At 36.8% G+C, this 15657-nt stretch overlaps 2 protein-coding genes across 4 annotated transcripts in view; one reads left to right on the top strand and one right to left on the bottom strand.

Annotated features, from left to right (window-relative positions):
- Nucleotides 1-15657, bottom strand: part of LOC129797484 (protocadherin-23) — a 953251-nt gene that overhangs the window by 829246 nt on the left and 108348 nt on the right. The window lies entirely within an intron of this gene.
- LOC129797687 (zwei Ig domain protein zig-8-like) overlaps nucleotides 1-15657 on the top strand; it is a 32753-nt gene that overhangs the window by 16183 nt on the left and 913 nt on the right. For both annotated transcript variants that reach the window (XM_055840495.1, XM_055840494.1), the window contains exons 3-8: nucleotides 12115-12189; nucleotides 13483-13758; nucleotides 13846-14080; nucleotides 14607-14665; nucleotides 14775-14912; nucleotides 14984-15089. In XM_055840495.1, the coding sequence (XP_055696470.1) occupies nucleotides 13558-13758; nucleotides 13846-14080; nucleotides 14607-14665; nucleotides 14775-14912; nucleotides 14984-15089 (739 nt within the window). In that variant the 5' untranslated portion in view covers nucleotides 12115-12189; nucleotides 13483-13557. The remainder of the gene's footprint in view (nucleotides 1-12114; nucleotides 12190-13482; nucleotides 13759-13845; nucleotides 14081-14606; nucleotides 14666-14774; nucleotides 14913-14983; nucleotides 15090-15657) is intronic.

The raw sequence follows: 15657 nt of genomic DNA, 5'->3' as shown, positions 1-15657 counted from the left end.
TGACATACTGAGGATGATTGGAGAAATTAACAACTCGGGCAAGGAGGTAATTTTCATGTGGATTCCCTCCCATGTGGGTGTAACTGGCAATGAGAAAGTAGACTTGCTGGCAAAAGCGGCTACTGCTAATGATGAAGGTGATCCAGTGTGCCTTAGAAAGGAAGATTTCTTTAAATCCATCAATGATGATTGTCTATTGCAGTGGAAAGTATATTGGCAAAATGAAGACAGAGGCCGCCTATGTTTTTCGATTCTTCCTTCTTGTGGACTCACTCCGTGGTTTCACAGGTTGACAGGCATTAGGAGAGAGGGTTTATGCCTCGTCAATAGAATCATTGCAAACCATTACAGGTTAAATGCCCATTTATTCCGTATCAATATTGTTGAGAGCCTTAATTGTAACATGTGCAATACGCCTGAAGATGTAGATCATGTTCTTTTTTATTGTGAAAGGTATGTAGGAGGTAGAGCCGAACTTATGGAATCCTGTCGTACAATGTGTCCTGGTCTGTATAGTAGGGATATTTTAGCCTGCTGTTTGGAGATGAAAAAACCAGACTCCATTTTTGCAATTGTAGCCTTTCTAAAAAGGCATGGTATTTCCTTATAAGTTCAAGAAATTAATGGCCGCCCAAAGTGTAGTCTCTATGTTTTTCTAATTGTATTAATTTTGTACTTGGTTATGTCGGTCAAAAATGAACTCTAATGTTCGCTAGACCTACCATGGTTTTTGGGGGGGTTAAAAAAAAAAAAAAAATGAACTTTGCCGTTGACCGCAAGTCTCTATCTATTACCGTTCTCTTGTAATTCAGCGAAAGGTTCCGGCCGGACGGACGGCCGGACGGACGGAAAGATTTTTGGCGCATACGTTTTTTGGAATGTAGGGACCCTAATTCGTGGTCATCCCAAGTTTGAGCCCGATCTGACGACTTTGCATTTTAGAGTGTACACAGAAGCTGTGCTTCTTTGAAGAAAGAATCACAGCTAAATTCTTTGAAGAAAGAATCACAGCTAAAAAGGTCACTCATTTGATATAATACGAGTGCAGGAAGTGTGAGATTTTGTGATTTATCTGTACTGGAAAGTTTCACTCAATTTGCTCCTTATTTGCCAAGCTGAAAAGATTTTATGGGCAAAACATTGGAATGCTCCAACTGGGATACTCGTTTCTGAATTTTATGATTCCCACCGGGCAGAAGAATGCAACCGCCCACTCGTGGGAGTTTCCAACAGACAAAAATTGTCGAGGTATATTCGAATGACAATGCCATCCGCTTTGAATTGCTTCCAGTCTCTTCCACGTGATAAATTCCCAGTGTCCTTCCTAATGATCCGATTAGGTACAGGTTGGCGGTGAGCAAGAGTTTCGGTAGCATCGAGTATAGAGCTTCTAAATCGCGTGCGGAGCGGAAACATCCACCGACAGTGATGTCTACTGGAGAGTCGGCGAATGCTATGAAGTGGAGGAGCGATCCTGACATGAATGCCCTGTGGCTTGAGTGGCATATGTGGATCGAAGGCAATTCCCTGGGATTGCGTGTGTGATTGGTGGTTTCCCCGAAATCGCGGCTTTCACGCCTCAGCGACACGGCGGCGCTGTAAATGAATCGATGTTGAATCTCTCTCCTGAGGGATCCACTGAATTTCTGAGACGTCGGTGGAGGCGCCGGGTGACATCATTAATTTACGGTGACTGCTACTTCAAGTGGTGGGTTGTAAATAGACCGAGCTGTTCATTGTGACAATCTGCGAAAGCTCTTGTTTCGTAGCGGACACAATGACAAATGATTATAGTGAAAATCAAGAACAATCATTGGCTTTCGTGGGTTGCACTCCATAGAGAATTCGGCCAATTCTGATTCATCTTAATATACATATATACATACATATAAAGCTGAAATGTTTGTTTGTTTGTAACACCTGAACTCCTCCTAAACGGCTATGCCGATCGTGATGGAATTCGGTATGGAGGTAGAGGGCTTCAATACGAATCGAAAGCCCTACATAGGACTCCGCTCCCCTGTCATAGCGCCCACACATAAAAAATTCCTTTTTACTATTTTATACCTGCTGAAGGATCAGACAACGTTTCTTTTATTTTAAAAAATATTCTGTGAACTCTATGATTCACCTCCCCCCCCCAATATTACACACTCCCCTATTCTAAGACTTAAATGGAATTTGCTCACAAGTGATTGGGGGCTCGGGTTAACTTGTACAAAGATAATCACGAAGCTTCTCATTCTAGCTTTATGTATTCGTATCATTGTTAATGTAAACTGAGCATTTTTCTATTTATGATATGTATATAATAGAACATTTCCACAAAAGTGTAATATTTTATATCATTTTTTTTATCCCAGAAACAAACGTCTGAGATTTTTTTTCTTTTGCTTACTCTAAAGTATTTTTCCCTGCTCATTCTGTTGAGGATTATTCCGAAAAACCCACATCCTAGGTATTCTCTGACAGTGTTTACAGCAAAATTGGAAAAGTTTCTAAAGAGGATTTGACCATTTTTCCAGCTTAGTCATTACCTCGTTTGTACGGCGGAGGCTTTCATTACTCGAATCATTAAGCCTCAGTAATGAGGCGAATCTCATTGTCGGGCACCACTAAACAATTCGGATGGTTGGGTCGTGAAGGAAAAATGTACATAAAATCCTAATTGTGTTTTATCTGTGCACCACAGAAATCGCCTTTTGGGTCGGTTCGAAGCGACAAAAGGATTCCATTAATTTTGAATGGTATTGCGGGACAGTAAAAAGGTGGAACCTGCTGAAAAAAAGAAACTGCCATATTGTAGGTGGCATATAAAAATCTCCACGAGATTTGTGAATCTACTTCCTTCCCTCTCGAGACACCCTCCTGCATACCTCATGGGAAAGTGGTCCACCTTTTTAGATTAAACGAGGGACGACGATGACAAAAGTCATTGGATCAGAAAAGTAATATCGTTGAATGTGTTGTGTGTTGGACGAAATTATCAAAATGTGAAAGTCATTGCTAGGAAAAAGGTCTCATGGAGGTGAAAGAGCATGAAAGAAAAATCTCAACCACGCTAAATTGCAATCTTCTGTCTCCTCCTTTCACTTTGGTGGGTGTTCTAACAAGACTTATTCCCATAGGTATATACTATCCCCCTTTTTTTTTTACTAACCCCTAACCATGTTCTGCTTTTCATCGTCGACACTATCAACGAAGGAAGTTACTTTGAAAGTTTACTTCCCGACCCGGAAATTTGATAAACAAATTTCGATTTTTGTACTAAAGTTATTTGTCACAAGGGTGTTTTTTGCTTGTGCTATGTTGCAAAAACCCCTTTTAGTGTGACATGAAAGTTCTCTTGGAGAGAAGTGAAATATTTTTCATGAAATTATTTTCCTTTTTCCACCATGTCACCGTCCTTTTTTTCACTCTACATGAAAAAGATGAAAAAGGCACATCCTCTCGCGACAAACGAAAGTCGACTTTGCCACATACACCGTGTTCAACGAAGATAATATTAAAAAAAGAATTTTTAATTTCCAACATTCTTTCAGTAATTTTTATAATATTTATCACAGTTTTTATAGTATAATATTGATTTTTTTTATATATTATACTTATTTCCAATATAATTCTGTTCCACTTTTAACGTTCATTAACATTCTTATGCTTTTAGCTGTGATTCTTTCGAAGAAAAGAATAGCACAGCTTCTGTGTACCACCTAAAATGCAATGTTGTCCGATCGGGCTCAAACTTGGTATGAGCACGAATTAGAGACCCCACATTCCGAAAAACGTATGCTCCAAAAAACTTTTCCGGCCGTCCGGCCGGCCGTCCGTCCGTCCGTCGTATAAGGCTTAATAACAAGAGAACGGTAATAGATAGAGACTTGGGGTCAACGGCAAAGTTCAAATGTTTGGTCGAAGACATCCGATTATGAGGTCAAATCCACCCCCCCACCCTTCCGTCCGCCATTTTGGAACACCCCTAAATTTTGTTTTCACTATATCTCAGCGCCTGTAATAGCTAAAATTCTGAAATTTTGATATGTTGTAGGGGCCATCAAGACCTTTCCAACGATACCTCATTTTCGAAAATCGGTCAAGCCGTTTAGTCAATATGGCCGCCACAATTTTTCATCGAAAATCGGCCATAACTCGAGAACGGCTTGACCGATTTTGATCAACTCAAGCTCAAATGAAAGCTCTCAGCAAGCCCTACAACTTTCTAGAACATCCAAAGTTTCAAAAGCGACCGCTAGAGGGCCAAACATCAAAAACAAAATTTTCGATTAGTTTTCGATGAATATCTCGAAAACTGTACGATAGATTTGGATGAAATTTCAGTATGTTATAGTTGACTATATTATCTAGCTCCATGCCAAAAATGAAAAAAATCTATGTCGCCGTTCTCGAGATATAGCCTTCCAAAGTTGGCATGTCATATCTCGGGTTCTACAAGTCCGATTTTAATCAACTCAAATGCAAATGAAAGGTTTCGTGAAGCCCTACAAATATCTAGAACATTGCAATTTTGAGAAATGACCGCAAGAGGCGCTAAAGTCAATATTTTGCATATCCAAAATTTTTAAGTCTAAATATCTCAAAAACTGTACTATGCATTTCGTTAAAATTTCAGTATGTTATAGCTGAGGTCAATACCTTTCCAACAACAGGTTATTTAAGAAAATCTATGGAGCCGTTCAGGAGATATAATGGTTTTAATTTTTATTTAATTAATACGCAAATTCTTAGGCGCCCCGCGAAGCGGGGCGCCTTATATATAAGGTATATAAATATAAATGTAAATGCAAAATAAAATATGTATAACGGTAAAATATAAATATATATAGCTACATGGTACAGATTAAGGAGAAAAGGGAATGTACATGGTAAGTTTCACTTACGGGCTGTGATTCTTCCTACAGAGGCCAAGTTAAATATATTTAAATGCAAAGTCTAATAGATAGCTGCAGAGTATGGATTAATCAGAAAAGGGAATGTACTGGTAAGTTTCACTTACGGGCTGTGATTCTTCCTTCAGTGATCAGTCTAAGTGTGATATTTGATATAAGTTTGGTGGTGCAAACTCTGGGGAAGGATGACTTGCGCCACGAATCACAGCCAATGCGCGAGTTAGCCTTCCCCCAGAGTTTGCACCACCAAACTTATATCAAATATCACACTTAGACTGATCACTGAAGGAAGAATCACAGCCCGTAAGTGAAACTTACCAGTACATTCCCTTTTCTGATTAATCCATACTCTGCAGCTATCTATTAGACTTTGCATTTAAATATATTTAACTTGGCCTCTGTAGGAAGAATCACAGCCCGTAAGTGAAACTTACCATGTACATTCCCTTTTCTCCTTAATCTGTACCATGTAGCTATATATATTTATATTTTACCGTTATACATATTTTATTTTGCATTTACATTTATATTTATATACCTTATATATTTATTTACAGCATTTTATATGTGAAATTATTATATCTTCTGTCATATATATTGAAGATTGGAACTGATTGACAAAAATTCTCTGAAAAAATAAAAAAAAATAAAAAAGAAATGAGAAAAATTTTAGAATCTTTTGCCGCGGAATTTTTATGCATGTGTAAACTTTCGTTCAATTCTATGTAGGGAGTAACAATCCCCATTGTACTTGTATATCCTGGTAGTGGAACAAATATGAGATGGAGAGGGTTTCGAGAGTTGTTGTTCACAATCGTCATAGTTGTTGGAAACAAAAGATATCCCCCTTGTCGACACGGGGGAAATGCTACGTATTACATGTTCATCGAAGTCGCATGGATTGAGGCACAGGCCCATCAACACCCATCAGCTTACCGAGCTCACCTCACAAATAGATGACAGGTGTACGTGACGGGGAACGAGAATTCGCAGATTCCTTCACCGAAAACCAATTTTTTTTTGTTTCTACGCAGGGTAGGCTCCAATGGAGTAGATACTTCGTGTATCTTGAATTTCTCTTGTTTCACTGCCTTCATGCACAAAGTCTTACCCATCGTTGCATTTACCAAAAAATGGGGAAGTAAATGTGTGTAATAAAGTTATAGGATGATTGGGGTTTTCTTGCTATTTTTTTTTATTCACATAAATAAATATTATTGCAATAGGCTTCCGGTGTTCGTCAGAGGAAAATTCCCGCTCACCCAAGGAAAAGCAGCAATTTATGCTAAAGCTTTCGAGCCTAATAGTGGCTCTTCTTCAGTGGCTGAAAGGACATATTTATTCAGAACATTGAAACATAAGTTTTATGTAATTTATGTAAAAAACTTATGTTTCAATGTTCTGAATAAATATGTCCTTTCAGCCACTGAAGAAGAGCCACTATTAGGCTCGAAAGCTTTGGCATAAATTGCTGCTTTTCCTTGGGTGAGCGGGAATTTTCCTCTGACGAACACCGGAAGCCTCTTGCAATAACATCAATACGTCAGAAAAAAGACGGAAATATAAATAAACGAGGTAAATTGTCGCATCGCTCCAATTTACCTCGCCCCGCTTCGCGGGGATTTGTTGCACTTCGCGCAAATTTTAGGGAAAATAAATTGTGAAGGTTTAAAGGTAGATTAGGGCCACTTATCAATCCCAAAAGAAAAATTCGCAAAGAGAAGAAATGATTTTCATACAACATTTCAGGCGCCAAATTCAAAAATTCGCAAAAAAATACATGACTTTTATATGGGGGCTACCTGAAGGGGGGCTTTGGGGGAAAATGGATACGGCCACTCGAAATCGCCTGATATAAGGAGCCTCTGTATCAAATTTCATCACGATCGGTCAAACGGTGTAGATTTGTATAGCCGAACACGACGGAAGATTACCAACAAACAGACCTTTCTTTATTATATAGAAGATATATAATTCTCAAAATAAGTTAATTTAATAATATATTACAGAAATTTTCCAACAGTAATGCACGTATTTAATTGTAAATTTTAAATAAAATTAGATAGATTTAATCCAATTTATTACATTATGTACGTATAACTTTCAGCTAAACCAATTTGATGTTCTAGTGATTAATTGATACATATACATATTACATATACATTAGATTATGTATTACATAATTGTCAATAAAATCATTCAGGGATAATATTAGAGATAATATAATTGCTAATTCTGAAACTTTTGATTTATTATTTGGAAAATGATAGTAAACAAGCTTTGGTTTTACAAAAAAAGGAAAAAAAATGCAATTCCATAAAAGAAAATCACTGCATTCCATGATTTTAAAAATGGAATGTAACATGTTAATTGTGATTATTGCTGGTAAGTTTATTCATTATACGTCTTTGGGACAAATCGAGTAACAAATTGAGGATAATTGGAAAAAAATTGGAAGATGACTAGGTTTTTTTGTGTGAAGAAAAGTAGAAATTCCTGGAAATGCATGTATACTTACTATCCATCAAATTGCTGTCTAGCAAATCATCCAATTTTTTCACTTCCATGCGATGGTATTTTTTTTTATTTCTTCCCAAACACTCATTATAAATTTATTAGAGGTTGGACTGAGGCATATTTTATTAAAGTCCACATATAATGAAATTTCTGACATTTATTATGTATTTGCAAGCAAAAGAGCATTAGAGTACAACTTTTCTCAATTTTTGTGGTTGTCACATTGATTTTCCCTCCGTATGCACATATAATTCGTATTCATTTTATTTTTTTCATCAAAATGTAATGGACTGAACAATAAGGGACTCACCAATAGTGAAGGTGGTATGTTTGATGTGTTCAACAGTGGACAGGACATTGTTTCGGACAATCACAACGGCAATCACACCCCCAACGTTGAAAGATGGACTGAATCTTGACTTGGATTTAATGAATGTACATTACATTTGCATTAATCATGAGCTAGAGAAAAACGTCTGGGGGAACTTCAGTACTATGCTGTGTTGTGATTGCCGTTGGGTTTCCAAAAGAGTGGAGTGTCACAGCAGCACTTCAAATTTATTTGCTCCACCGATTCCGTCAATCGCGTGTGTAATTATAGTCGTATCGCCCACGAGGCATCGATGTCATTCAATTAATGTTCCATTCACTCCTCGAGTGGCCCACAACATTTGGGGTCATCGACAGAGCCAAACGCTGAACAGAACATGCTAATTGACATAGACGATTTTTGCCAGGAGCTGGCCTTATCGCGTATATCATCAACCGCACAATTTTTCAACATTTAATTATTAACTTGCTCCCTCAGGCTTCTATTCTTCTCCTATGTGGTTTTTCATCTTGTGCTATGCTATTTTCCCACTTCTATGTTTTTGTATAGGCTAATATAGTTAAAATTAAAAAAATCAATTATAATAGTGTAAGATCTGCGTGAGCTGTGGCCTATACTGAGTTTGAAAAATCCCCTCAGTGGCCAATTTCGTCGAAAAATACACTGGGTGTTCTTCGGGTGCGCCACCAACACAACCGCTTTAATTTGAATTTGATTTACAAAATGGCCGACTGCCAATCTATAGATCGATAGATCGATAGATTGACAGTTTGTCAGTCTCGTCATGGCCGCCATGTGGTGCGGACGTGTTGGTGGCCGTGGGTGGCCCGAAGTACGGCCCACCCCCCTCCCTCGCGTTTCTTACAATAGCATAACTCTTTATGAAAACTTTAATATCACTTTTGTTAGACAAAAGACATTGATAAACATATCTTTCTTAATAAAAAGGTGAGAATACCCACTGTTTGTGGCACATGATTTCTTTCAAACGACTGGGCCAATCTTGATAAAACTCGGTATAGGGGTAGAGTTGGTCAATACGAATTGCAAGCGCTCCAAGGAGTTTCGCACCATTTCTTTTCTAGTTTTCAGGCGCCTTCAAAAAATTTTCAATTTCATCTCCCTTCCCTTCCTCCACTTTTCCCTCTCGAATATACGCTCCCACATTACAACATCAAATGAAATTTGCTCACACGTGATTGGGGGCTTGGGTTGACTAGTGAATTAAAAAGTAATTCTAATAATATTATATTAATTTCCGTGTTCTGTTATTGTTTGTTCATCCGTGATGATTTGATTTACATTTTTACATTTATTTTTCACAAAAAAAAGTGTGTAAAAAAAATTTCACAAAATGGAGTTAGATGCATTAGAACTGTTCATTAATATCTTACACTGTTGCTTTGTTACAATGTTTATTGTATCTACCTATTATATAGACGAAAATTGTCATTTAGATTGATTGTGCAATTGAAACTTAATTATGTGATTAGTGAAAATGGTTGGCATTACCAATAAATTTTGCACTCTCCACTTCACACCAAATTTCATTTCTCACAAACCCATTGCATTGCATGCTTGCTACGAACCACCCCTTGTGATGTGGCTGGTGCATTTAGAATGGAGAGCAAGAGGAGCGTATAAATTGCAGTAATGCCATCCGGCAGCTTTTCCACACTTATTTTATTCCTTAATTATGAGCCACACACCACATCCTTTGAGAGTGAAAATGTGCAGTTTCAAGGAGTCGAGATGCTGGGAAACTTTATTTTTATGATCTCAACATCGGGAAACGGAAGTACTCATTCATGTCCTCCCACCAACCCTCGCAACATCATGACGCACATAGGGTGAGTTTGGCAAACACTCAGGGGGTAAAGAAACCACACCAACCACACTGTATATGGGTGAGAGGGCGCGTTGTGCCTTGGTCTGTGTACTTCCGGTAGCCTTCCTAGAAAACTATGTGTACTGTGCCTTCTTGGTGCATGTCCCCTTCTTGAGAATACGAATTTACTATCGAAACTACTTAGACAACACGAAAGGAGAGAGGCATCCTCCATAAGTAAGTTGCAAGAAGTTTTGCATGTCGCTGCACTACATTTGGAGCTCATATTCGCTCCTTCACTCCACCAAACTGTGATATAGTATATGTACGTATTACGATTGGCAAAAACATGAAACAAAGAGGAAGAACCTAGAACTTTGCTTCAGCGCATAATTTAGAATGACAGTTGCTTTTAGCATACAATATTATTGTAGTATGGCTTTCTTTGCTAAGTACCATGTTCTGGCTTGATGTATTCCTATTACATCGTTTAGTGTTTCTGTTCCCCATCTACACCTGACTGGGTGGTCTGGTCATATACTTGTGCATGACAGTTTTTTTCTCAGTAAAAAAAATGAATTAAGTTAAAGATATTATAAATTCAATTTTTACACATTCTTCCTCGTCTTGTTTTATCAAACTTGAAAAATGTTTGTGAGCTCCATTAGTGCAATACAATGTATTTTATGAGTTTTTGTTCTTTCTTTTTCTCGCAGATATGTATGACCAAAGTGGAAAACTTTTGTTTACTTTTGTAGTTCAGTTCAAAATAAACGCTTTCGAGCAATATTAACAAAAATTCAACAGCAAAACTATAGTAAAATGTGCTCATACAAAGTTTATGCTGAATATGTGTAGATCGAATTTTTTTTTCACAATTACAATATATACCTGATATGCCACATTTATATGTAAACATACTTATGGGTGTATTCATACTCTCTAACGACCAATGTCAAATCATAATAAATAGAAAAATGAGGTGAGTGTGAAGATTATGTTATACGGACATTTAAAATAGTTGCGAGGACTTCAGAGGAACATATTTAATTTTTTTAATAGGATCATAAAAAAGCAGATGAAATTGTTGTCTTCCTTTCGCAGTGTAATAATGGGTTAGTGTAATAACGTTCCAATCCAATCCAACCAATCAATTCGTTTTACTTTGATTTTTATGTAATAACATTATATGCGTAATATTTGTGAATTATTACTGATTGGGGTGGCCCTAAGCACCAGTTTGCAAAGGGTGTAATAATTTTTTTTTCAATATTACTGATTGGTTTACTCAACTCATATAATGTATTTTAATCTCTTTATGTTCTCTTTGCAATGAAAGTCAAGTGCCATGTGATTATTTATATATGAAAATACATTTTCTAAATTGTTTGTGATAGTCTTGTAAATCTTTCAATGAGGTATTCTAACGAAACAAGATTTCCACTCGAGGGGTTGTTGTTGTGTTCCACTCAATTATGTATATCCTATTCTGATGTACTTTCACTGCTTTTGAGCTTCTTTGGTGCATTTACGATGTGGTAAATATTTGCAACATACACTCTTACTTGAAAACTCATCCCTTGGTACTGGGTGGATGATGAATATTCACACGGTTGTAGTATGATGGAGTATGAAAATAGATGTGATGACTTGGGTGATAATTTTCAATTTTCTATCAGGAAAGCCCCATGCAAATGGTTTTCCGCGAATAATATTTTCCCATAAAGGATTTCGTAAAATATCTCCTCTAACAATAACTAAAATACACGATATCGTGAATTTATGTAATACAATACAGGTAAAGGTGTAGGAGAGGAAATCAGGAAAATCGAATTTGACATGCTTTCACACACAGTGAAGGCAAAATGGACTGAAAAAGGCCATGTAATTGGCACATTTAAGCGAACCGGAAGAAGTTTCGATGGAGGCGCCAGGTTGTCGTTAAATGCCATCCTTGGGAATTCATGGGAAAGTTTTTATGGTTTACTCTCAGTGTCTCTGCATATCTCATCCTGATCCCATTGCTGGAACTTTTTCAAGTAACCTACTGTTTTTCAGCCCCTGCGGGGAAATGATATACTTATATCCTTTTTCCACAACGTCGAAAGTGACATTGTAAATGAGACCGACAGAAGCTTTTTTCCCTACACCTTGTGTGCCAATAACGTGCTCTTTGGCTACATTTTCCCATCTCTCATCCCCCAGTAACAAGCTACTCAGGTACACAGCGGGTGGTCTATTTGGTTGGGAAAAGCTCTCTCATTTTTGGTGGCTACACATCCTTTACTGCGAGCCTTCGCCATTGCGTGTCGTCAACATTCTTACATAATTATTGTCGCACGCATTCATAAATAAATTTAATTCAATTCTTTTCACAATAGCTCTCGAATTGCTCCATAAATTATGTCCAGCACTTGCTGTAGCCATAATTTACTTCTCTTGCGGTTGTGTGACTCACTTTACTGACAGACAGAGAAAAAAAAAACATACACAAAAATGCCATTTAATTCTATTTTCTTTTCTTTCCATTTCAGACCAAGTACCTCGACAACAGATTACAACCGCTAAGCCACCATCATTGAGGATGAACTACTATTAATTGACAACAGGTAAACCCTATACCTATCAAATTTATGCATCTCACGAAGCTATGAAAAGCAATAAAATTAATGGTGTGTACGAGGAAAATTGTATATCAAAGAACCTCATTAGGGTTTGGTTTTTATCTATTCATTTGGTATATATATCAAAGTTAAAAATACATAGTAGAAAATAAATACAATTATTAGGAAATAAAAATATTTTATTTTCAATGCTCGTCGAGGACTCCCGTATAGAACACCCACTAAAATAAATACCCACGTAGCCTCAAGAAAATGTCACGTAACGTTTAGGGCGCAACTTTCTCATTCATTAACTCTGGGAATCATTCGGAGAAGCAACAACTGATGTTTTCCCAGGATTACAAGAAAAAAAAATTGTGAAAGAAGAGAAAAAATACCAAACGAGGATGGGAAGAAAAGTGAGAAATCGTGATAGCCCTCCCGTACACACTATGATGAATAGCTTACAATATAATTTTCAAGAAAAGCCAGAAAAAAATAACATGGGATACAAATGACATTCCCTTGCCAATCCTTCTAAGAAGAGGTTTACAAAAAACATCCTAGAATGGCTGCAGTACGCTTCCCACATCTTTAAAATAAAAAGAGACATCAGAATTGACAAAATCCCAGAATTTTGTTTTTTGCTAAAATGTATACAGGTACAGAATCAACATGCCTTTACATACATAATGGATTCCTCTCTCAAAAAGTTAGAAATGCAGAAAAACTTTGGAAGCTTGCAAGTTTTTGCACGGAGTAAAAAGTTACTTGAAATACTGTTACGTGCTAAACTCTCTCTATAAAAAGCATTGAGGTAAAGGTAACATTGTCAGAATAGTTGATTCATTCTTTTGACTTGACTTATCACACCAAATTATTCTTTTGTAATTATTGAGGTATTAGATTAGATTAGGATTAAAATGATTTCCAAAATATAACCTATTTTCTTGAAAATCATTTGGTTCAATTAATTTGAATTTTTATTGAATACTTTTGCACTATATTATAATGACTAACAAAAATTTTAAAATGGTGTAAAAGATTGTAAAAGTTTTGGTTTATAAAGTGAAATTTTGTTGCGCAACTTATTTATGAATTTTCTTGAAAAAGATGTAAACGAATGCGAAAAATTGTGAGAAGACTGAGAGAATAGCTCTTATTAAATGCAAAAACTTTAGCATATTTTACGTTATACAATGTCTTGGTAACGTAAGTTTTCGTATGTCCTTAAAAACACAGCGTACTAATACGTTACTTCATTTTTTTATGTTCTTATTTTATCTTTTTATTTTGCAGATTAGATTTTACATATTGTGTGGCATACAGGGTAGTTGGGAGAGGGAGTGCAGGCGGGAGAAACCTTTATGAAAAATGACACTGGAAGTGGGACAAATTTTGATGGCAGTGGCCCTCTTCTTCAGTACAGACGCCATCCGAATCGATACAACATCACACAGCCACCAATCGAGACGGAACACTGGCACAGAAGTCTTCTCATCGCCATTCCTTGCGGAGCACCGGGTAACGAATATAACGACCCAAATAGGCACCCATGCCTATCTGCCGTGCAAGGTAATTAAATGGATTAATTGCCAGTGATTTCTCACCAAGAGCCGTGTATTTTGTCCTATCTCCATGCATGATATTGGGATTTACCAGGCGAGACAGTTGGCCAACAAATCAGTGTCATGGGTACGAGTTCGAGACGATCACATTTTAACGGTGGACCGCACAGTGTTTATCGCCGATGACCGCTTCCAATCCTTCTTCGTCGAGAGTACGGGTATGTGGACACTGCAACTCAAGTACGTTCAAGCACGAGATGCAGGACTTTATGAATGTCAAGTGTCTACGGAGCCAAAGCTCAGTGCACGTGTCCATTTGCACGTAGTTGGTGAGTAATATTTAACATTATGCCATTTATTTATTTTTTTGGTTTATTTATTATCCCAATACAATAAAATTAGGACTGCAACCAGTTTTCTTAAATTATTGAAAGTTTAAGCTTTAATGTATTTAATTGAATCTTCTTGAATCTTTTCCAATTCAAGAAATTGGTGTATTTATCTAAAAAATATAGCTTTTTACTATTATTTTTTTTTGTAACTACACGAAATCTTTATATTTAAATGTTTACTATTTTTGAGAAAGAGCGTGTGCGACCGAGGATACAATATTACAACATTCATTGACTGATTTATTCAAAGTTCAAAAACTTTTGATTAGTCGAAAAACATTCAGACTTATTCTGTAGATAGATACCTATCGTTAAGGCTCGGAGAGATATTCATTTAAAATTTATAAAAAAATTATTATTTACAAGATTATTTACTTAGGTACCTAAAATTGTTTACTCATACAACTGAACTTTTAAGTAATGCTTATGGTCTTTTTCATCTCTGCTTCATTGCAAACTACAGTGCCACGAACTGAATTGATTGGCGAGTCAAATCGCTACGTGAAGGCGGGTAGTAGAGTGGTAAGAGAACTCTTTCTTTACAATCACCCGCATTGCAACAGGGTGGATGTTTATCGTGGATCAACATGGAGTTCCCGTAAATATCGTTACTCTTTTGATATATTTCCAGATAATACGATGTGTAGTTCGGGGAGCCCTAGAGCCACCATCGTATGTGTTCTGGTACTTTGGGCTAGAACAAATCTTCACGGACAATAGACACGGGTGGATCATGCAGACTGAGAGTGAGAGTGATACACATAGCACAGTACGTATAACACTAGAATTAATACTACCTATATTGTTCATTTTGTGAGTGTCGCATAATAACACTTGCAGATTGCATCTCTAATCATTCCATCAGCCCGCAAGCGGGATACTGGAAATTACACATGCAACCCCTCGAATAGTGATGCCGTCACCGTTCTCCTTCACGTCATCAACGGTAAATTTTAAATTAATTTTGCATTTGACCTAAAGGTATGCTTTATGGATATATCTAACACAGAATTTGTTTAGGAATATAAATATTGTTGCGTACTGGTAGATAAATCAATTGATAATCAGGTCAATATAAATTGCGTAGCTGACAGTAAATCAACATGAGTTCAGTAAATTTTCGAAGTTTCTACTTCTCCTTTTAGCTGTGATTTTTAAAAATTATTGTATGAAACCATAGTTCTGCTCAGGAGAAGAAAAAAAAACAAAAAAAATGATCCTATATTTTGCGACGACGTTTAGATTATATTGGATTAAATTGAGATTCATAATAATCAAATCCTCTTCTATTGAATTTCGATAATCAAACACGTTTTCCCATTCCTAAATTAAAGAGTTTAGACAAATTGGACATTCTGGGATCATTTCGTGTTATTTGAGTGTACAATTAATCGAATGCTGTGGCGCTTGAAAATTGCTGAAGCAAAGTTTTACACTCACGCTTCTGGGTGGCACATATTGAACATTTTCTGCAATTATCCCCAAAATCACATTTTATTCCTCATTTCATTCCA

Source organism: Lutzomyia longipalpis, chromosome 1, assembly GCF_024334085.1.
Source record: "Lutzomyia longipalpis isolate SR_M1_2022 chromosome 1, ASM2433408v1".
Lineage (NCBI taxonomy): Eukaryota > Metazoa > Arthropoda > Insecta > Diptera > Psychodidae > Lutzomyia > Lutzomyia longipalpis.
This window is presented reverse-complemented; position numbering and strand designations above follow the sequence as displayed.